The following is a 22,905-nucleotide window of genomic DNA, read 5'->3' as shown; positions in this document are numbered from 1 at the left end:
GTTAACATCGGGAGTGGGGTCATCTAGACCCACTAGACAGTGCTCTGAACCTTTTTTCTTCAATGATTTGTGATCTTCACTGGTGTCCATGGATTACATGAAATCTTTCCACCTTTATCCACCTTTGTCATGGTAGGAAGAACACGTCAATGGAAGGGGGGGGGGGGGGGGGGTCATCTAAGATAGCACAAGGGTTAAGAGGACCAAATGTGTCCAGTCTGAATCCAGCCTTAGTCTCCAAACCTGGAAAGACGTTAGTCTGAATGATAAGCTACTTGTGCTCTCAATGAATTGACTGTGCTCGAAAATTTCTGAAACTCAGAATCCCTTAACAAATGAAAACAGATTCATCTCAACTCCAGAAAAGCTGCTTCCTGCAGCTAATGGGGTCACCAGTCAAAAACACGCATGACTTACATCCAGAAGACTTTGGGTTTGCTGTAGATGTGAATGACGATGGAGCCTTTTTCCTCAGCTTGGAGCACTGGAAGCATGCAGAAAAGCCTGTGTTTGCATGCAAAACAGCACTTTTTCAGTCAGAAAGAAGAAGAAAACACGGACGTGTAACTCCTATGTTCTAATCTTTACAGGAAGAATTGAAAATGAAATGCATGTTTGTTTGGGTTTGCAGATAGCCCTATTCACAAGCAACCACTGGAGTTTTTATGACACTCAACACCGTATGCACTACAGTGTGTGCCTCTCAAATCTAGACAACAGAGATCAAGTTATTCATCTAATTATTATTCAGATTCTTTTGAATTTACAGTTTGAAACGACCACAAACAAGAAACTTTCATGATTTCTCGTGAATGTATTTGAAATATTTTAATATATAACAAATATGTAACCACCAGGGCAAACGTGATAAACATACTGACATTCTGACAGTTAAATGGACAATGTCACAAGAAAGTCTCCAGTTTTTTTCGTCCGTGGACTTCACACCTTCAGCTCTCAGAATGTTTTTGAAAGCATTTTCATGCGACGCTCATATGTTACAAAAACATTTTTGGTGTAAGGTATGTCTCATTTTTCTCCAAAACCCTACAGATTTAATTCATGTAGCATTTTTTTGGACAAAAATTACTCCAGAGATGCAGCGGCCATAAAGCATAGTAAACAAGAAAACATCATGTATAAGTTGGACTGTAGTATTGGGAAAAATGTATTTAACAAACTACGGCACCAAAAAAAACATTGATCATGATTTTAAAATAAGGGAATACACTCAGCGGCCGCTTTATAGTTACACCTGACTAGTACCAGGTTGGACCTCCTTTTGCCTTCAGAACCGCCTTAATCCTTGATGGCATAGATTCAACAAGGTCCTGGAAACATTCCTCAGAGACTTTGGTCCATATTGACGTTACACCACCACCAGCAGCCTGAACTGTTGATACAAGGCAGGATGGATCCATGCTTTCATGCTGTTGACTCCAAATTCTGACCCCACCATCTGAATGTGGCAGCAGAAATGGAGACTCATCAGACCAGACAACATTTTTCCATCTCCTATGGTCCAGTTTTGGTGAGTCTGTGTGAATTGTAGCCTCAGTTTCCTGTTCTTAGCTGACAGCAGTGGTACCCGGTGTGGTCTTCTGCTGCTGTAGTCCATCTGCCTCCAGGTTGGACGTGTTGTTCTTTCAGAGATGCTCTTCTGCAGACCTCGGTTGGAACAGTGGTTCTTTGAGTTGCTGTTGTCTTTCTATCAGCTGGAACCAATCCGGACATTGTACTCTGACCTCTGGCATCAATGAGGCATTTCTGCTCACAGGATATTTTCTCTTTTTCTGTAAACCCTAAAGATGGTTGTGGGTGAAAACCCCAGTAGATCTTCATTTTCTGAAATCCTCAGACCAGCCTGTTTGGCACCAACAATCATGCCACGTTCAAAGTCACTTCAGTCACCTTTCTTTTCGTTTGAACTGGAGCAGATCATCTGGACGGTGTCTACATGCCTGAAAGCATTGAGTTGCTGTCATGTGATTGGCTGATTAGAAATTTGCGTTAACAAGCAGTTGGACAGGTGTGCGTAATAAAGGGGCCAGTGAGTGTAGATAACAATATACATATATGTGTATACAAAATATCTGCAAACTTCACTATCGTAACACATTGATGCTTATTTAGCTTCATGAAACATAGAAATAATCCAGTATATTAGTGCAACATATGAAAAATTATCCAGATAAACATAGTATAAAGAAAATGCTAACAATTTAAGTAAACTCTTTAAGTATCTTTAAATCTCTAAATGCATTGATTTTTTTCATCCCATGTCGCTGTGGAACAGCTCCACCAAGCCCAGTGTTAGACTGAGCAACACTTCTTCTGTATTGCTGTCAGTGGCAAATACTGAGACACACACCTACAGCGCCCTCTAATGGTTGTTGCTGTTTATTTTTAAAAAATCCACCTGAGTATAGTCGCAAACTATGCACACAAAAAAAACAAGACTTTTACTCTGAAAAGTACAGTAATAAAGCCTTATGGTCTTGTGAAATCTATGACATCTAAGGAATGAACTATTTTGTTTCCCAACAAAAAGAATTGTTTGCTGTCCCTCCTGTTGTGTTTGTAGGCGTTTGCATGGTGGACGGACCTCATGGTGGAGCATGCAGAAAACTTCCTGGCTCTCTATGCCATCGACATGGATGCCGCTCTGGAGATTCAGTCCCCCGAGAGCTGGGATAGCTTTCCTCTTTTCCAGCTCCTCAATGACTTTCTCCGGACAGACTGTAAGCCTGTGAACGTTTTGATATTGTAGTCCTGAAACCATCATGCTAAGTGTTATATTCTGCTTTTTATCTGCAGATCACCTGTGCAATGGAAAGTTCCACAAACACCTTCAGGATCTGTATGCCCCTCTGGTGGTTAGATATGTGGATCTGATGGAGTCCTCCATTGCACAGTCAATTCACAAGAGCTTTGAGAGAGAGTCCTGGGAGCCTGTAAAGTAAGGGCCCTCGTCTTTAAAGCAAGGGTGTAGGATTTTTCAAGATGGAAGGCTTTTTATAGACAGAGGGTATTTTGACTGTGTGGAGGCTGGGAAATACCATGTGGGAGAACAGTTCTAGTGTTCAGCTTCCTGTTGGTTCACTGCTGAAGGATGAGCGAAGAGTGGGCTGAATAACCTATTTTTTAACCTTAGAAAAGGTTATTGAGTCTTTCAATAATGCATACATAAAGCAGATTTCTGCAAAGCATTGGGGTCAGAGCAAAACATAATATTTCTGTTGCTTTATTTGTAAACTAACGTCATAATATGTGCTTTGATGTGTTACCAAAAGCAGTTTTATTTTATTTGTTAAATTATTATCATTTATGTTTAACATGTTTTGCCTATTTTTGAAGGAGTTCTAGTAACCTTTTGTCGTGATAAAGTTTCTCCTTTGTTTTACGTGTCCATTGTCCAGGAATTACTTGCTTGTATCAATGTGTATCACATTTGGATGAATACGTACACATTTTAGTGCGATGTTTGTCCTGTTCATGTGCGGTTCTGTACATTCCAGTCTTCACATAGTTTCAGATTTTCCTTTACTGATGAGTGTTGCATTGCTTTCTGCAGCTTCCACGCACTGTTATGGATTCTTTTTTTTTCTTTTTGTCTGTCTTTTCTGCAGGAGTTTAACAAGTAATCTACCCAATGTGAATCTACCAAATGTGAACCTCCAAATTCCCAAAGTACCAAATCTGCCAGTGCCAGTAGCAGGACTATCAGTTAACCTTCCACAAATGCCTAGCTTTTCTACCCCGTCATGGATGGCTGCTATATATGATTCAGAGTGTGTATTCAAATAGATTACCTTAGATTTTTATTTGTTTAGCTGAGAGGAACTCGGTATGAAGATGCTTTTGAGTAGCAAGTACCAAAGTATGTTTTTGTGCAAGAATGATGGTCATTACATATAAATCAAAATGTCAAAAGACAAAGTTACTTTTATTTTGCTTTCTATGAATGCTTTCATGTTCATACCAAGGTCACTCTTGAAGGTGTTAGAGTAGATGAAATGAGAGGTGTGAGCACTCTCATTTGTCTCAACATGCATGCTGTCGCGCTGAGCTGTGTAGAGACGGCTCTCACTCTCCAAAGTGTCTGACTGTATGAATGAAGCAGGGGTTTGGGACTCCAAACAAGTATCAAACAAACCTTTTTCTAAGTCAAGATTGCCACTCCAAAAATCTACCAAAGTGGACATTTTAAGGCGTTTTCTTCATTCACTGTTACAACCTGGGTGACGGGCAGCCATACAAGGTGGATATGGATATAGAATCTCATAAAATATTGGTTGTATTTTTACTTTGAAAGCCTTTAGTCAATTGCATATGTGCTCTCTTACAGAGAAGCAGCTCTGAGAGCCTTTAATCCCAAAAAACCTCACAGTCTTTATCCACATCTTTACAGAGGAGCCCCATAAGACAGGTTGTAACAGATGTGGGGGCTTATCCAGCATGCAGGGGGGTATGCTTAGTACCATGGACTAAGTTCATTACCACCTGCTGTTACCCCAATTGGAAGATAAGCTAATGTTATCCTAGGATGGTAAAGTGGGGAGGCTAAAGGCTCAAACCTCTCTGTTTTATTGCATCTCCACGTCGTTCATGTTTCCTATCAGCTCTGCATTTGTCCCAAACACCCTGCATGGTCTGTCAGGTCCCTTTTCAGGGCTTTAGTAGCCTGGGAACATGGATGTTGAGAGAGGGCCTCCTTCACTTCTAGAAAATTCTTTGCCTTTTGGACACTGATTCTTAAAGCTTGATATTTTTATTTTGGTTTGTTTTAACCCTTGTGCTATCTTAGATGACCCCCCCCCCCCCCTTCCATTGACGTGTTCTCCCTACCATGACAAAGGTGGATAAAGGTGGAAAGATTTCATGTAATCCACCAGTGAAGATCACAAATCATTGAAGAAAAAAGGTTCAGCGCACTGTCTACTGGGTCTAGATGACCCCACTCCCAATGTTAAAGTGCCTAGGATAGCACAATGGTTACATGCCCTCCCTTATATTTCCATTTCCTTCTGTCTGTCTTTACTCAGTGTGAGCAGCAACTGTACCTGCAGCGCTTTTACCTGCATGCAGCCACAACACATCCCAATCAATAACCACTTCTGTTGAATGGTTGTTGATCTGTTACACTAAACCCCACTTGCCCCATACATTGACTTCCTCAACACATCTCAGAAAATAGGAAATGTGATGAACATTAGGCCAGACTGGTGGCTGTATGACCCATGCTAACCCCTGCTGTGTTCAGGTGCAGAGGATCCGCAACCTCCTTTGCACCTACCACAACAGCCCCACCCTCTGAGCCTCAATAGCCCCAGGAGCAAGTGTGTCTCCTCTGACCTGTTTGTGTTTGGCCCCATGACAGTAATGGCTCTGGCGCGTCAGAGGACCTCTTCTGGAAGCTGGACGCCCTTCAGACTTTCATCAGAGACTTGCACTGGCCTGAAGACGAGTTTGCCAAACACCTGGAGAGTCGCATCCAGCTCATGTCCAGCAACATGATTGAGAGCTGTGTGAAGCGGTGTGTACCAGTGCATGATGATTAACAAAGAATCCACCTTCGCTGTCTTCTCTGGTAATGTTCTGAGTATCTTTTTTAATTACTCCTTAGCACCAGGATGGCGTTTGAGTCCAAACTGGCAAAAAGCAGTAAGTCGACAGATTTCCGTGTTTCCCCATCACTGTGCACAATGTTCAATGTGATGGTGGATGCCAAGGACCAATCAGCTAAGCTGTGTGCCATGGAGATGGGCCAAGAGGTAAAAACCTACCTAGAGATGACAGGAGCAACAGCTGGCTCACCTGAATGACTGTGGTGAAACCTGTTTTGTCACCTGCAGAAACAGTTCCACTCCAAAATAGATGAGCTGATTGAAGAGAGTGTCAAAGACATGATTCAGCTTCTGGTGGCAAAGGTGCGGCTGCATTTTAGCTGTGAAGCGACTGTAACATTCTCAGACGAAGAGAAAATGTAAAAAAAGAAAAACTCATGACAGGCCAATTGTTTCTCTTTTTTACTCTTATTTTCTCAGTTTGTTGCCATTTTGGAAGGAGTACTGGCAAAGATTTCCAGATATGATGAAGGAACTCTTTTCTCTTCTTTCCTTTCTTTCACGGTGAGATAAAACCTTTATTTCTCCAACAGCATAATGTAGTTTTTTCCGTTTATTTAGTTATAACAGCTGAATGGGTTTCTAAAACACACATTTTGCATTTTGATGAGCAGAAAGATACAGATTTTTGTTGTTTGTAAAAATACTAATTAAAATAATAATAACTAATCATTTCTAATGAACTCTTGCCGCTCTGCAGAAACTATGTCCTAGAAAATGACACTGTTTTTTTTATTTTAGCTAAAAACGGCTTGATCATAATTAAAAGACCACTGGGAACGGTTTTACAAAGATCAAACAATGATTTAAAGATACAAACTATGTATGAACATATTAATAACTTCTGATTGAAGCATGAAGCCGCTTTTAACAAAAGTATGTAATTTATTGAACCTCTTTATTAAGTGTAATGCTTGTAAAACCTAGTACCAACATAAATAAAAGGGACTCTGGTACTAGATGCAAAACCTTTTTATTTTGTCATTTCCCTAACCAATGCTTCACGCTTTGAATGTTCCTATTTTAGGTGAAAGCTGCCTCAAAATACGTGGATGTTCCTGTAAGTTTGATCAAATCAAGTTGTCTTTTCTGAGGTTATCTGCCTAGAATTGATGAAAACATTCTTTCTAGGACAATAGCGGTGCTCCAAGATGGTCCGAGTTTTTGTTAGTGTCGTGCTTTTGTCTTTGCAGAAACCTGGGATGGATGTAGCTGACGGCTATGTGACCTTTATGCGGCACTCTCAGGACATACTCCGTGATAAGGTCAATGAGGAGGTGTATATAGAAAGGTTATTTGATGTAAGTAAGATGCCGTCTCCTCCATTCAAGAATGAAGGGGCCTCCAAAAATGTGTCAAAACAACAGGCCAGAGAGGGATAAGTTCCATTTTGAGAGCGGGAAGTAACTGAAACCTGGTAGAAGAGGCTTTTCTGATCCCTCTTGACTTCCCTCTTTCTGACTGTCTCCTTTCTCTCTAACTGGCCTCAGCATTCTGGTACTCGCTGCCACAATGCTTTGGGGCATTTGTGTTTTCAAGCAAACAAAGATCTTCTTTATATGAAAAGGATTATTTGATGCAGTGCTCTCTGAGGACAGGACATACACAGTCACAGCCATCCTGCACCAGGGTTTAGGTGTGTTTCGGTCCCTCACAAGCTACCACACACTTCCTTCATCATGTAGTGTCGTCCTCCTCAGGATGTGGCAGGCACTCGAAAGCGAGAGGCTGAGCTTTGATCTGGTAAAGAATGGTTCCCAACCTGAGTTTGATTATTCTTCAGTAACAATCCATAATGTATTCTTTTACAAAAGTATATGCCAGATGCATAAAATATGTGTACACACGCATTTTAAAAAAGTCAGAACAAACACAAAACAGAAAAGTTGGTATTTAAGCAAACGTGAGCATGTATGTCATTACATCTGCATCAGAGATTTGAGGGGAAAATTGATATTCTTCTTTTTTTGTAGAACCAGGTCGTCTTGTTTTTTTTTAGAAAGTGTTGGAAGTTGACTTTTAGAAGACATTTAACTAATATGATGCAATCAGTGGAATCCAAAATAGATAGTTGTTAGTAAAGGCTTTCCAATAATTAACAATAATTGGATCAAGTTAAGCTTCCTCCTACATTTCATATAAAGCCTTTGTCACAACTGCCCTCATGGGTGAACATGGTCTGTCTGGGGGGGGATGGGCAAACCTGTACGGGGGCACACATGTGGTCGAAGATCGCTCGGTGAGCCCGTAGGGAAAAAGGTTCATGCACGTCTTTTCCTACGGCCAGGCTGAGGACATCAGGCCGTAGAGGATACCTAGAGACCATTTATAGTAGATTAGATGTAGCCACATAGTATGAATATTTCTTCACCCCCCGAACCCTGCCCAAGGCCCGTTAGTGCTGTTCATGTGATACATGCACATCCGTACAGGCAGCCTGACTGTTAGAAATGGGGAAATGGGACAATCTGAGTGTCGTTTGTCACATCACCATTATCCATATGTTTCACTGTAGGATTTGTATTTGAATCATTGACAAACTTTTACTCTTAAAGTCCCATATTTAAAATTGTGGGAGCAGGAGATAGATGGGTTCTCCACTGCAGGGTTTTCATTGGGATGGGCATGACGACAACAGTCTTGTTGGTTGGTGAACTATGTCCCGTTGATAACTAAATATACCACTGAATGAATCTTGAACGTGTGCCATCACAGAAAAACTGAGCCCACATGCATGTACACAGAATATTCTGCATCTGAGCCTGAGCAATAAATTGGTGCTATTTTAAAAGACAGTCAGCTTACATTTCTAACAAAGGCTGTTGGCATTGATCAGCTGTGGTAAGTCAAGTAGAAAAGGTTGGGAACCAGAGAGAAGGGAGCACTGCCTTAACATACATAATCCTAGCAGGATACATTGATATACTGTATATGTGTCCTCCATGTGTGGTTTGATGGACATATAACACTGTGAGTGGTGTGCTTCATGTCATTGAGTGAGTATTTTCACAGACCTGGATCCTGTGCAGCTTCTTGTGAGGTGTTTTCATGTCCAGCAGACTCTCAGAAGCCTCCTTTCTTTTTGTTCTGTAGAAACAGGAGTTCTGTCCCAGACAACGTTCATATTGATTTTGTGAATCCATGAGGAATGAAGCTGTCGTGGAGTGGGTCTGCGTTTTGTCTTGGTTGTCCACCCTGGCTACAATGTCTTCTTATGTTTCATCAGCACTGCTAATGTGGAGTTTTTCCTCTTTCGTCCACTGAAAACCCACTTGGCGCTGTCTTGTTCAATGGAAGATTTGCTGTGAATGGTTCTGTTTTTGCACTTTTAACTGCATGTTAATTAGAAGTTCTGAGTGTTTTGTTTTATTTCATTTGAATGCAAATCTCTCCATAAATTTGCATGCGTGTCAGATATGTTTCTTGATGTTGCTTGTTCTCTTTTTTATCTCTTTCTCTGGCAGCTTTTGCTTTGAATCAGTTTTCATCTTTCTGATTAACACCATTCCCGCTGCCTCCTTCTATGAAAAAAGTGGCACTTATCTCTAGCATTGCGTTGCTTTGTTTTCTCACATTTAGCTGGATGGCATGATGATGGAATCGAATAATCTTTCTGTGTACATCTTCTAGCATGACCCTTCCTCCTCCAAGCTCTGCCTCATCTGCACATACAGCAGTCTTCCTCAGCACGTTCTCAGCACCCCGCCCACATGCGAGGGCTGCATGCACTGCACGCTCAACTCCACTGTGACGTGGACAGGCATCTGCTTAGCCACATTCACCAAACTTAAACACACGTCAAGGACGTGGGCCTCATGGGTCTCCCTGCAGTCCTGCCTGCTCTCAGGTTTACAGTTGGCATCTTTCCTCCTGGGGTAACTGCTACTAGAAGACATGTCTGCTGTTGCCTTGTGGCTTAAAACTTGTAAACAGGGACCCAAAGCAAACAGCCAAGAAGCTCCAAGGAAACAGCAGCCTGTCCTGCTCTCAGCTCACTCCCTCTTGTTTTTCTTTGGCTGTTGATCTGGTGTCACGGCTTGAGTCTCATCTCATAGTTGCCTCTTCTGCAGAGCAGGCGTTTGAGTCCTGGCGTTTCCACTTGAATAAACTGAACAAAAAGGATAAACGGTGGCCTTCTGTGGTTAATGGGCCGTGCCGATTTTTCATTTTTACATTACACGAGGTAATTTCAGCTTGATAAATCTGTCAGCGTTTCACAAATCCTATTCCTTTTTTCATGTAGCTGGAGACTCGGTGCATTAGGTAAACACATGTGAAGGACCCCTCTTCAACTCTAGTGTTGTATGAGAGCTTGGTGTGTGTTTGAGTTCCTTTATGAGGAAAATGGATCAAAAACAGATCAAGCTTCTTGTTTTTATTGAATTTAGTCTGAGCATATTTGCCCTCAGCAAACATTTCCTCTCTTAATTCCGACGCATCACTTTCATGTCTGCAGAAAACACCTAAAGTTCAATGAAAAAACAGATTTCAGGCTTTTGAGATGAAGTGATGTGATGAAGATTTGTCATCATGTTGGGAAATATATGTTTCAGTATTTCTGCCATGGATGAGAAATGGATCTGTTGCATGTTGGGAACATTTGGATCCACTGCTGTAATTCAGCAACCGAGACAAAGATGAAAACTAAGGCTTCCAATCAGCACTGCCGCTTGGCTCTCTACTTTTATTTTTTAGTGTGCCATTACTTCTGTGTTAGACCACTTCCTGTAGCGTCTCCCTTGGAGATTGGATGGATGTCATCAAACCAGAGGATTTCATTACCTTTGGGCAGAGACGGGCTCAAGCTAAGCTCCCTGCAGAGATCAGAGGAGGGGGGGGATCTTCCCATCGCATTTGCTCTGTCAGGAGGGGGGCAAATCTTGGTTTTCTTATCATAGAAATAATGTATTTTTACCATAAACTTACAGAAAAGAGAGCACATTTTACCATTTCTTTTGGGGGAATATGTCACTGGCTCGGATCTTCATGTAGACCAACATCTACTTGAGTGCAGTAAAATCCTCACAACCCCGTTCAAGGAGACTGAAAGTAAAGAAAAATCCTACTTTGTACGGAAAGTAAGGGAGCTCAATGCAACTTTTGAAATTTGATCGGATTTCAGAAAAAGATAATACTAGTGAGACCATAAGAACCCTAACCCAGACCCTAAGAACCCTAAGCCACAACCTAAGGACCTTAACTCAGAACCTAAGAACCCTAAGCCAGAACCTAAGAACCCTAACCCAGACCCTAAGAACCCTAAGCCAGACCCTAAGGACCCTAACCCAGAACCTAAGAACCTTAACTCAGAACCTAAGAACCCTAACCCAGACCGTAGGAACCCTAAGCCAGACCCTAAGGACCCTAACCCAGACCCTAAGAACCCTAAGCCAGACCCTAAAAACCCTTACCCAGAATCTAAGGACCCTAACCCAGAACCTGAGAACCCTAACTCAGTACCTAAAAACCCTAACCCAGAACCAACCCAAACTCTAAGAACCCCAACCCAGAGCCTAACAACCTTAAGCAAGAACCTAAGGACCCTAACCCAGACCCTAAGAACCCTAACTCAGAACCTAAAAACCCTAACCCAGAACCAACCCAAACTCTAAGAACCCCAACCCAGAGCCTAACAACCTTAAGCAAGAACCTAAGGACCCTAACCCAGACCCTAAGAACCCTAACTCAGAACCTAAAAACCCTAACCCAGAACCAACCCAAACCCTAACCCAGAGCACAAACAGCTTAACTCAGAACATAAGCACCCTAACCCAGACATTAAAGTCCCTTATACAGAACCTAAGAACCCTAACACAGAACCTAGGGACCCTAACCCAAACCCTAAGAACCCTAACACAGAACCTTAAAACCCTAACCCAGAACCTAAGAACCCTAACCCAGAACCTAAGAAATCTAACCTAGTCCCTAAGCAACCTAGCTCAGAACCTAATGACCCAAACCCAGAACCTAAAAACCTTTACTCAGAACCTAAAAATCCTAACCCAGAACTTAGGGACCCTAACCCAAACCCTAAGAACCCTAACTCAGAACCTAAAAACCCTAACCCAGAACCAACCCAAACCCTAACCCAGAGCACAAAAACCTTAACTCAGAACATAAGCACCCTAACCCAGACAGTAAGGTCCCTTATACAGAACCTAAGAACCCTAACACAGAACCTTAAAACCTTACCCAGAACCTAAGGACCCTAACACAGAACCTTAAAACCTTAACTCAGAACCTAAAAACCCTAACTTAGAACCTAATAACCATAACCCAGACCCTAAGAGACCTAACACAGAACCTTAAAACCTTAACCTAGAACCTAAGGACCCTAACAGAGAACCTAAAAAACTCAGAACATAAAAACCCTAACTTAGAACATAAGAACCCTAACTTAGAACATAAGAACCCTAACCCAGGCCGTAGGAACCCTAACCCAGACCGTAGGAACCCTAAGCCTGACCCTAAAAAACGTTACCCAGAATCTAAGGACCCCAACCCAGAACCTAAGAACCCTAACTCAGTACCTAAAAACCCTAACCCAGAACCAACCCAAACTCTAAGACCCTAACAACCTTAAGCAAGAACCTAAGGACCCTAACCCAGAACCTAAGAACCCTAACCCAGAATGTTAGAACTCTAACCTAGTCCCTAAAGATCCTAACTCAGAACTTAATGACCCAAACCCAGAACCTAAAAACCTTAACTCAGAACCTAAAAAATCCTAACCCAGAACCTATTGACCCTAACCCAAACTCTTAGGACCCTAACTCAGAACCTAAAAACCCTAACCCAGAACCAACCCAAACCCTAACCCAGAGCACAAAAACCTTAACTCAGAACCTAAAAACCCTAACCCAGAATCTAAGGACCCTAACACGGAACCTAAAAACCTTAACCCAGAACCTAAGGACCCTAACACAAAACCTTAAAACCTTAACTCAGAACCTAAAAACCCTAATTTAGAGCCTAAGAACCCTAACCCAGACCCCAAGAGCCCTAACACAGAACCTTAAAACCTTAACCTAGAACATAAGAACCCTAACTTAGAACATAAGAACCCTAACTTAGAACATAAGAAACCTAACTTAGAACATAAGAACCCTAACCCAGACAGTAAGAACCCTTACCCAGAACCTAAGGACCCTAACCCAAAACCAAAAAACCCTAACTCAGTATCTTGGAACCCTAACCCAGAACCCTTCTTGGATCCAATTTGTGTATTTGGAAGTCGTTCTTGGACTGATTGCTGATTGTTATCTTTCAAATTAAAAGCATTATGCAAACTCCATTAAATGTCTCCTCCTTTACAAAAGAAGGTTTTCCAGAGCCAAAACAGGAGACCATAAACACACTTAACTGTCTTTTTTTATCATGTTCATTTCTATTTTTGTCTATTCACATCAACATTTTATGTCTCTTAATTACTTTTTTTTTATATTTCCCCATATTTGCTATATTTTTAAATAATCTTTTTTATTTTTAAGTATTTTACAAGACTTTTTCTTAATCCTTTGTTTAGTGTTTGTTATTATTTTGTGGTCTGATTTTTTTCTTTAGTTGCTTTGGATTTCCTTTAAAGACCCACTCCAGTGAAAATGTTTTGTTGGTGTTTCTATTGTGTTTTTGTGGCACTTTACTCATGCTGGAAGACCTGAGTGTTAAGAACATTCATCTTAAAATTGTATTTTTGAGTTTTTCTTTATCCCTTGTGCTAATGTATGACACCCCCCCCCCCCCCTTACATTGACATGTTCTCCCTACCATGACAAAGGTGGATAAAGGTGGAAAGAGTTCATGTAATCCATGGACACCAGTGAAGATCACAAATCATTGAAGAAAAAAGGTTCAGAGCACTGTCTAGTGGGTCTAGATGACCCAACTCCCAATGGTAAAGTGCCTAGGACAGCACAAGGGCTACTCAAATTGTTGTGAATCAGGAACAGGCGAAAAAATGCAGTTTTAAAAGGATCTTGTTTGTGATGTCGAGAATTTGCTGGGCGGGATCAAAGTCTCCAAACTCCGCCCCTTTCTGATCATCCACCTGCAGAAAAATAGTTCCATGAACGTCTTTGTTTACCTGGTCTGAGCTGGAATCTGGATCAGAACTGGACGGATGGATAGTTATGATATGGCTGCTGTTTTTGTTGCACCGGTAATGTTAGGTTGGGGCTGTAAGCAGAGGGAGAGTGTGTAAACAGAGAGCTCTCAGCAACAGGAAGGGGAAGGGGAGGCCTGGTTGCTTAGAGCCAACAGTCCCGCCCACAACTCCTGAGGTGAATTTCTAATAAACTCCTGCTGCTCTGCAGAAACTAGGTCCTAGAAAACGACACAGGTTTTTAAGAAAAGTATCATCATAATGAAAACTCCACTGTGAAAAATGTTGGCAGTGGATCAAACATTGGTCAGAGTGGGTCTTTAAGGTGTACCAACCTCAAACTGACCTCTCAGAGGTTTTTGACACTAACAGAGGTTTTTGACACATCATGGCTGACTAACCACACTTGAGTGACAGCAGAGCAGTTGCATCAGAATAGTGTTCATGTACATTTGTTGCATCTCTGGGTTAGTTTTGCTGCCTGTGGGTGTGTGTCTTGCTGGAGAGAGTTGTGTGTTTGTGTTTCAGCAATGGTACACTGCCACCATGAACCTGCTGGGAACCTGGCTCACTGAACGCATGGATCAGCAGCTCCACGTATACCAGCTAAAGATCCTCATCAGGATCACCAAAGTAAGGAGGGTGGAGAGCAGCTGGGGGGACCTTGCGTCGCCTGCCGCCCTGTTCTGACCTTCCTGTGCTCTCCTGCAGAAAAAGTACAGAGACTTCCGCCTGCAGGGGGTGCTGGACTCCACCCTCAACAGTAAGATGTACGAGACAGTGCGCAACAGGCTGACCATGGAAGAGGCCTCTGCTTCAGTGAGGGAAGGAGGCATGCAGGGCATTTCCATGAAAGACAGCGACGAGGAAGACGAGGAAGACTAGGGCCCGCGCACAGACTCTACAGGCCGTCTGTCCCCCCCCTTTCCCCCTCACACTTTTGACTTTAGCCTGGTTACAATGCATGTACCAACTCAGATAGCCACTCTAGGACCTCTTTGTCTGCTCGAATTGCCTATGAAGGAATTAATAACTATAAAAATAGAAATTATACTGAAGAAAATAAACATGTCAAAAATAACCATGATTGGCAGTTTAGCTGTTTCATGATTAAGATAGCACCTATCTTTGGTCTTCATTCATTTCTAAATTCATTACTATGTGTTACCAAGCAATATGGAGAAAACCATTTGTTAAAAAATGTTGAGTGAGAAGTGAGATTACTAGGTGTATCCTTGTCAATGCAAACCTATATGGCGCTTCTTTGTCGTATTCTACATTCATTAATGGATCATTGTCGTGATGATGAGTGTGGACCCTTTTCTTCGTCTCGTCTGTTTTTAAGTGAACGCCAACTGCTTCAAACTGAAAATAAAACGTCTGTATTTGTTTACAGCTGTTAAGGAAAAATGGTCGTCTACTCGCCGTTCTGATCACCGACATTAAGGCCAGACCCACATTTGTACTCACGTGTCGACGCTCTGTGATCTGGTGTCGGGCTCTGAATAGACGCAGCTCAACAAGCGTCTTGAACGTCAGAGACAGTCTTCGGGAGATGCAATATTCTCATAACTCCCTTTTGATAACTTGGCAGATTCTATTTTCTTTCTTTCCACATTTAAAAAAGGCCTTTAAACAGGTTCTATTTTACTTCAGTTGCACTTTTACAGAGAAAAAAAAGTAAAAAATTTTCTTTTTATTGAAAAAAAAACAAAAAACAAAACAAAAGTTGGTCTGTCTTTGTTCTGTAATTGTGTAGAATGAGGTGTCTGGCATTTGTTTGGGTCTCACTGTTGTTTTGTATATATAATATAAATATATATAAATATAAAATGCTGTACATTGCATTCTGAGCCATTGCTGCATGCCTGTGGGTTCCCACTCTCCCCAAACACGTTCTGTTTTTGTGTGAATTAGCTGGTGGATTCATTTTTGCTTTTTGCCTTATGAAAGCCAACAGTTGTAATATGCAAGAGCTGTGGCCTCTAAATAAAAATTACTGTACATGTGCAACCTCTGTCGTGTTAACTGGCTGCACCTCAGACACCAGCAGAACTGCAAAGTAAAAGTCGTTACATCTACTCAAGTACTCCAGGTTAGTCCCGTCCTTCTTACAAGTCAACAAAGACATGACTCTGTAGACGAAATCTGAAATTCCTTGTGGGGAAGATACTCCCCCTTGACAGATTTCCTTAAATCAGCATAGAAATAACTGAAAATGAGGCTCAGCAAACCTCAGTTTCACGGAATGTGTCACAGACTGTCACGGCTGAATCCTTAATGTTTTTACTATGAGAAAAGTATTCTTTGGGAATCTTCTGACACAAAACAGAAACATGCATTTCTCTAGATGGAACATGTTTTGTTCCTGTTAATTAGCCAAATACATATTTATCTATCTGCATTTTAGTTCCTGTCAGTGAAATACTTCCCTCTGTCACATAGGAAGGAACGACATAACAGATTACAGTAATTTTCAGAGTAGAAGTTGTGGTTTGTTGCATAGTCTGACAGCAACATCCATCCATCCATCCATCTTTCTGTGCTTATCCTGGACTGGGTCGCAGGGGCAGCAGTCTAAGCAGAGATGCCCAAACTTCCCTTTCCCCGGCCACTTCCTCCAGCTCCTCTGGGGGGACTCCAAGGCGTTCCCAGGCCATCAGAGAGAAGTAGTCTCTCCCATGTGTTCTGGGTCTTCCCCGGGGCCTCCGCCCAGTGGGACATGACCGGAACACTTCTCCAGGGAGGCATCCAGGAGGCACCCGGACTAGAAGTACTCTGCCGCAAACCGCCCCAATGCACGCTGGAGGTCCCGGCCACGATGAAGCCAACAGAACAACATCATCTGCAAAGAGCAGAGAGGAAATCATGTGGCCCCTAAACCAGACCCCTTCCGGCCCCTGGCTGAGCCTAGAAATTCTGTCCGTAAAAACTATGAACAGAACCGGTGATAAAGGGAAGCCCTGGCAGAGTCCAACGTACACCGGGAACAGGTCTGACTTACTGCCGGCTATGCGAACCAAGCTCTTACTCCGGTCATACAGAGACAAGACAGCCCTCAGTAAGGCTCCCCGGACCCCACACTCCCAGAGCACCCTCCACAGGATACCAGGGGGGACGCGGTCGAATGTCTTCTCCAAATCCACAAAACACATATGGACTGGATGAGCGAACTCCCACAATCCCTCCAGCACCCTAAAGAGGGGGTAGAGCTGGTCCACTGTTCCACGACCAGGATGGAAACCGCACTGTTGTTCCTGAATCTGAGGTTCGACCATCGGACGAACTTTCGTCTCCAGGACCCTGGCAGAGACTTTCCCAGGGAGGCTGAGGAGTGTGATTCTCCTGTAGTTGGAACACACCCTCCGGTCCCCCTTCTTACCCCTTGTGCTATCTTAGATGACCCCAGCCTCACAGTGACGTGTTCTCCCTACCATGACAAAGGTGGATAAAGGTGGAAAGATTTTATGTAATCCATGGACACCAGTGAAGATCACAAATCATTGAAGAAAAAAGGTTCAGCGCACTGTCTAGTGGGTCTAGATGACCCAACTCCCAATGGTAAAGTGCCTAGGATAGCACAAGGGTTACGGAGGGAACCACCACCCCTGACTGCCAGTCCAGTGGTACAGTTCCCTCCTGCCACGCGATGTTGTTGGGACGTGTCAGCCAAGACTCTCCCACAGCATCCAGAGACTTGAGGTACTCAGGGTGGATGTCATCCTTTTCCGGAGTCTTGCCACTGAGGAGCTCGTTGACTACCTCAGTGACTTCAGCTTGGGTAATAGAAAGCCTCACCCCAACTTCCTTATTCTCTGCTTCTTCAACAGAAGGCGTGTCAGTGGGATTGAGGAGATCCTCGAAGTATTCCTTCCACCGCCCGACAATGTCACCAGTCGAAGTCAACAGCCCCCCACCTGCACTGAAAACGGTGCCTGTAGAGAACTGCTTTCCCCTCCTGAGGCGCTGGATGGTTTGCCAGAATTTCTTCGAGGCCAACCGATAGTCCTTCTCCATGGCCTCACCAAACTCCTCCCAGGACCGAGTTTTTGCCTCTGCAACAGTCCAGTCCGCAGCTCGCTTAGACTGCCGATACCTGTCAGCTGCCTCTAGAGACCCGCAAGCCAGCCAGGCCTGGTAGGACTCTATCTTCAGCTTGACGGCATCCCTTACTTCCGGTGTCCACCACCACGTTCGGGGGTTACCGCCACGACAGGCCTTGCGACCACAGCTCCGAGCAGCAGCAGAGACAATGGAAGTGGAAAACATGGTCCACTCTGACTCAATGTCCCCAACCTCCCTCTGTACCTGTTTGAAGGTCCTCCCGGATGTGGGAGTTAAAGACTTCCCTAACGAAGGGCTCAGCCAGACGTTCCCAGAAGACCCTCACAGTATGTTTGGGTCTTCCAAGTCTATCCGGCCTCCTTCCCCACCAGCGAATCCAACTCACCACCAGGTAGTGATTGGTGGACAGCTCTGTCCCTCTCTTTACCCGAGTGTCCTAGACACAGGGTCGAAGATCGGCTGAAACAACTACAAAGTCGATCATTGACCTCCTGCCTAGGGTGTCCTGATGCCAGGTGTATTGATGGACACCCTTGTGCTCGAACATGGTGCTTGTTATGGACAAACTATGACGAGCACAGAAGTTCCATAACAAAACATCACTCAGGTTCAGATCAGGGGGGGCATTCCTACCAATCACGGCCCTCCAGCTGCCACTGTCATTGCCCAAATGCAGCAGGTTTATAACCACAACTAAAAGTCCTCAAAGCTAAATTAGGGTCGGTCAGGCAGGCAGGGGTCAATAGCAGGCATGAGATCATCAGAGTAGAAACAGGGTATTCAAAATCCAAGCGAGAGTCAGGGCAGGCAAACAGAGTCATGGTCAGGAAACAGAAGATCAGGTCCTGATATAACACTCAGTAATGAAGGAAGAGGGGCACAAACATACTTCCCACTGAGCTTGGCTCAGTGCCAAGCTTCAGTATGCTGTGGTTGATTGAGTGAATGAGAGTCAGGTGTGTGGCGTCCAGGAAGTTTGCGCTGGCAAAAGTTGTAGTGTGGCTAGATGTCTGGGGAGGGCTCCCGCCGGTGACTAGAGGACGAGACAGAGTTTTGACTTCTGACAGTTAGCTGGAACCAGCAGAAGAGATCACATCACTCCTGTGTTAGTTTCGCTCCATTGGCTCCCAGTTGATTCCAGAATCAAGTTCAAGATCCTCCTGTTAACCTATAAGGCCTTACATGGAATGGCCCCGTCCTATATTAAGGACCTCATAGTCCCTTACCATCCAATAAGAACACTTCACTCGCAAAATGCAGGACTGCTTGTGGTTCCTAGAATTAGTAAAAGTACAGTTGTAGGTAGAGCGTTTAGCCACCAAGCTCCTGTTTTATGGAATAAGCTCCCAGCTCATGTAAGAAAGGCCGACTCAGTTTCTACATTCAAAGTTAGACTGAAAACATTCCTCTTTGGACAGGCTTATTGACAGACTAGTACAGGGGTGGCGAACAAGTTTGACACAAAGAGCTGAAATTTTTAACTGTGAGAGTCAAAGAGCCACACCACACACTGACCTGCCAAGACGTACACACACAAACACGCAAGTAACCCTTGTGCTATCCTAGGCACTTTAACATTGGGAGTTGGGTCATCTAGACCCACTAGACAGTGCGCTGAAACTTTTTTCTTCAATGATTTGTGATTTTCACTGGTGTCCATGGATTATAGTAAACCCTTGTTTTTCGCGGGGGTTACGTTCAAAAAGAACCCGTGATAGGCAAAATCCGTGAGGTAGAAACCTCTTTTTTTTTTTTTATTATTGTTATACAATGAAATACTATATTATACATTGAACAGAAAGAACAAACCATTTTACAGGCTCAAGCATTTGTTTCACAAATAAAAGTACTTTAGAAACGTTTTTTTCAACAAATAACTTCTGTACTGTACTGTCAAATAATAATTTTAATCATAAATGTGAACAGAAGGCTTCAAATTGCGGAGATTAGCCCCGCCCTCTGCGACCTGAATAATTGGATTAAACGGGAGAAAATTTAAAATGATTATTAAAAAAAATACAAAGTACAGTGGGACAAATAGTGACTCAGGTGTATTTCACTGCTCTTCAGACTGAGCCGCTGCATCCTGACTCCACTCTGCAGTGTTTTCTTCTTTTGAAGCCCGCGGTGCAGCTGTGTTTGTTCGGGAGAAGAACATAGTGATTGGCAGTTGTTGTCGCTCTTTTTTCTATGGGTTTTAGAGAAACTCAAAATTGCAAGAGAATTTGCACGCACGTAAAGTAAATTAGGCGAGCTGTTTTACCTACCTGTACACTTTAAACTGCAACGTTATTGCCGCACAGGTAGAAAAGAAGCGGAGTGACTTTTTAGCCAATCAGAGTGCAGAACACAATGCACGATGCAAATCCGTGAAGTAGCGAAACCGTGAAAAGTAAACCGTGTTATAGCGAGGGATCACTGTACATGAAATCGTTCCACCTTTATCCACCTTTGTCATGGTAGGGAGAACACATCAATGGAAGGGGGGGGGGTCATCTAAGATAGCACAAGGGTTAAAGCCGTATTATTTCCCTTAACACACTCCTCTCCCTACAACACAACAGCAAGTATTGTACTTGTGTTTATTTCAAGGAAAGTGTCCACCCTCAATACACATCAAATGCAGCTTAGCCAGAGTTAACACAGAGACTACCCTGGAGGTCAGATACCCCCTCCACACACACACAGGCACCTCTCTCTCATCTAACTCACACACACACACACACACACACGCATGCACGCACACACACACACACAAACACACACACCATTTCAGATGTGTGTAGCATAATTTAATTTTAACCTTCATCAAATTTTGCCTTTAAAACTTATTTTATTTAAAATTCAATGATTGACTTTATGCATGAAAACCTGAAAATTTATGGAATATTATTATATTGCAATGACTCAAACATCACTATAGCAGGCAAACAAGCGCTGAGCTGCCGCATTACTGGTTGAGTTAGAGAGCTGTTTGAACCCCTCCTTTCCGGTTTAGTGCCCATTTCTTTGATCACACACACAAACAACCAAACAGGATGGATGTGACTTCTGCTCACAGCCCCCTCACTCATGGTCTTACACCCAAGATTCCCCACTTCCCATGAGTCTTAGGGGTTGAAGGCGGGGCTAACCCCCAGCTCGCCACACTATTCACACAAGCATGCTCGGTCAGGTGTGTTTTCCAAACTACATCTCAGAATTTTTTACCTTGCTGCACTGATGGATGATGATCTCAGTGGGATTTCTCTTGTTTCTAGTAATCCTCTGTAGATCAGGTTTATATTCAGTTGTAGCCTCTCTGATCAGTTCCTTTACCTGAGTGTCGGTCAGAACTGACCGATGCTTTGATTTCACGTGTTTCAAGGTAATAAACAGGGACTGGCAGACATATATTGAGGAGAACATCAGCAGCAGATTAAGAGCAACTCTTTTACACAAGGGGATTTTTCCGTTCTCCAAAAGGGAACAGGGCCATCTTTCAAAGAGATTTCATCCCCGGTTCGCTCGCTGCCTCATCAGTGACAAGCTGGGATCTCAGGCAGTCCGTCTCTGCATTAAAGGATCCATGAGAAAAGTGACCTTCGGTCATTTCTGCTGCAGGTCCTCAAACCGCAAAGTAAAGTTTCCGTCCAGCACGTTCTGCTTTATTCATTTGGATTGCAGCTTTCTGCTGTGAGCTCCACAAAGAAGGAGAGTGGATTGATGGCCGTTTTGAATGTGCACTTTGAAAAGCTTTAACTTTTTAATAAAGGAGGCAATTTGTGTTGATCAGGAAGAGTTTTTCATTTTCTCCGGGATACGTTTTGTTCTTTTCTGCCATGAACTATTTTACTGCTTCCAAAAGCTCATAATGATAAACATCATGACGCCATTCTGTTCAGTGAAAAAGTAAGAATCTTCCCGTTCTTCCAGAAATGTCCTGTGTTCATCTTTATACTCTGAATTTCACCATTTTTACCATGAGGGTAACAGTCTGCACACACATCAAATCTTTGTTTATGTTTTCCGGCATTGGGCGTAACCCGCGCAAATGATTGGAAGTGGGAGCAGCATCAAAACACACACACTGCCAAATTATTATTTATTTATTTTATTATTATTTATTTATTATTATTTATTTATTTTTTATTATTTATTTTAAATACCCTCTGATGGGTTTTTAGTGTAGTTTAAGAGGGGAAAAACTATTAAATTAGGCACACTATATAGAAAATATGATGAGACGCAAAGAGCCGCAATAAAGTTGTCACTAGGCTGCTAGAAGTTTGTAGCTGGGGAAACTAAGGTGCACTGGGGTTCTGTCCTCTATTCTTGATCATTAGAGTTCTCCATGCCTGTTTGGTGCAGTGTGATTCATGTTCTGTCCCTCTTTCCCTCTCCCCTCCATGAACCTCGTCTACTCCCGCTCCTACACTTGGCTGTGGACCCCCCCTCTTGCTCGTCTGGCGCCCCCAGCCGTCCCCCAACTTCATCTGGATGAAGCTCATCTGCTGGACTATTTAAACATGTAGTTGTAGAGTTAGATAAGCTAATTCTCTCTAAGAGTTCTGGTACATGGCCTGTCCGTCCTGGGGGAGGATCCCTCCTTCATGGGGCACCCCTGAGGTTTCTGCTTTTTTTCCAGAATCCATTTTTTTAACCCTTGTGCTATCCTAGCCACTTTAACATTGGGAGTTGGGTCATCTAGACCCAGTAGACAGTGCGCTGAACCTTTGTTCTTCAATGATTTGTGATCTTCACTGGTGTCCATGGATTACATGAAATCTTTCCACCTTTATCCACCATTGTCATGGTAGGGAGAACACGTCAATGGAAGGGTGGGGTCATAGGTAAGCACAAGGGTTAAAGAGTTTTTCCTTACAGAGAAGGGGGGTCTAAGGGTGACCAGTTTAGTTTAACCATTACCTATTAAATTCGATGAGTTCATATTCTTTATGATTCATGTTTGTTACACATTTAATGGTATGAAGTCCATTGAGACGACTATTGTTGTAAATATTGGGCTGTAGAAATAAAAATGAATTGAATCTAACGAGCTAAACAATTCCTCCTATGGTTTACGTACAACTACCTAAAACCTCTTTAAACTTTTTGTAGCTAGTCATCATC

The 22,905-nt window shown here is 43.0% G+C and overlaps 1 protein-coding gene across 19 annotated transcripts in view; it reads left to right on the top strand.

Annotated features, from left to right (window-relative positions):
• The window catches only part of cadpsb (Ca2+-dependent activator protein for secretion b), a 104,492-nt gene extending 88,751 nt beyond the window's left edge, over nucleotides 1-15,741 (top strand). For 12 of the 19 annotated variants that reach the window (XM_078946765.1, XM_078946762.1, XM_078946761.1 and 9 more), the window contains 11 exons: nucleotides 2,585-2,741; nucleotides 2,818-2,959; nucleotides 3,630-3,791; nucleotides 5,381-5,536; nucleotides 5,627-5,774; nucleotides 5,856-5,930; nucleotides 6,048-6,131; nucleotides 6,655-6,687; nucleotides 6,821-6,928; nucleotides 14,257-14,361; nucleotides 14,440-15,741. In XM_078946765.1, coding sequence (XP_078802891.1) covers nucleotides 2,585-2,741; nucleotides 2,818-2,959; nucleotides 3,630-3,791; nucleotides 5,381-5,536; nucleotides 5,627-5,774; nucleotides 5,856-5,930; nucleotides 6,048-6,131; nucleotides 6,655-6,687; nucleotides 6,821-6,928; nucleotides 14,257-14,361; nucleotides 14,440-14,613 — 1,344 coding nt within the window. In that variant the 3' untranslated portion in view covers nucleotides 14,614-15,741. The remainder of the gene's footprint in view (nucleotides 1-2,584; nucleotides 2,742-2,817; nucleotides 2,960-3,629; nucleotides 3,792-5,380; nucleotides 5,537-5,626; nucleotides 5,775-5,855; nucleotides 5,931-6,047; nucleotides 6,132-6,654; nucleotides 6,688-6,820; nucleotides 6,929-14,256; nucleotides 14,362-14,439) is intronic. The other 7 variants (XM_078946772.1, XM_078946770.1, XM_078946768.1 and 4 more) reach the window with 1 other exon arrangement.
• Nucleotides 15,742-22,905: the final 7,164 nt, after the last annotated feature.

This window comes from Oryzias latipes, chromosome 5, assembly GCF_053564925.1.
Source record: "Oryzias latipes strain Hd-rR chromosome 5, Olatipes_Hd-rR_3.1".
In the NCBI taxonomy this organism is placed as follows: domain Eukaryota; kingdom Metazoa; phylum Chordata; class Actinopteri; order Beloniformes; family Adrianichthyidae; genus Oryzias; species Oryzias latipes.
This window is presented reverse-complemented; position numbering and strand designations above follow the sequence as displayed.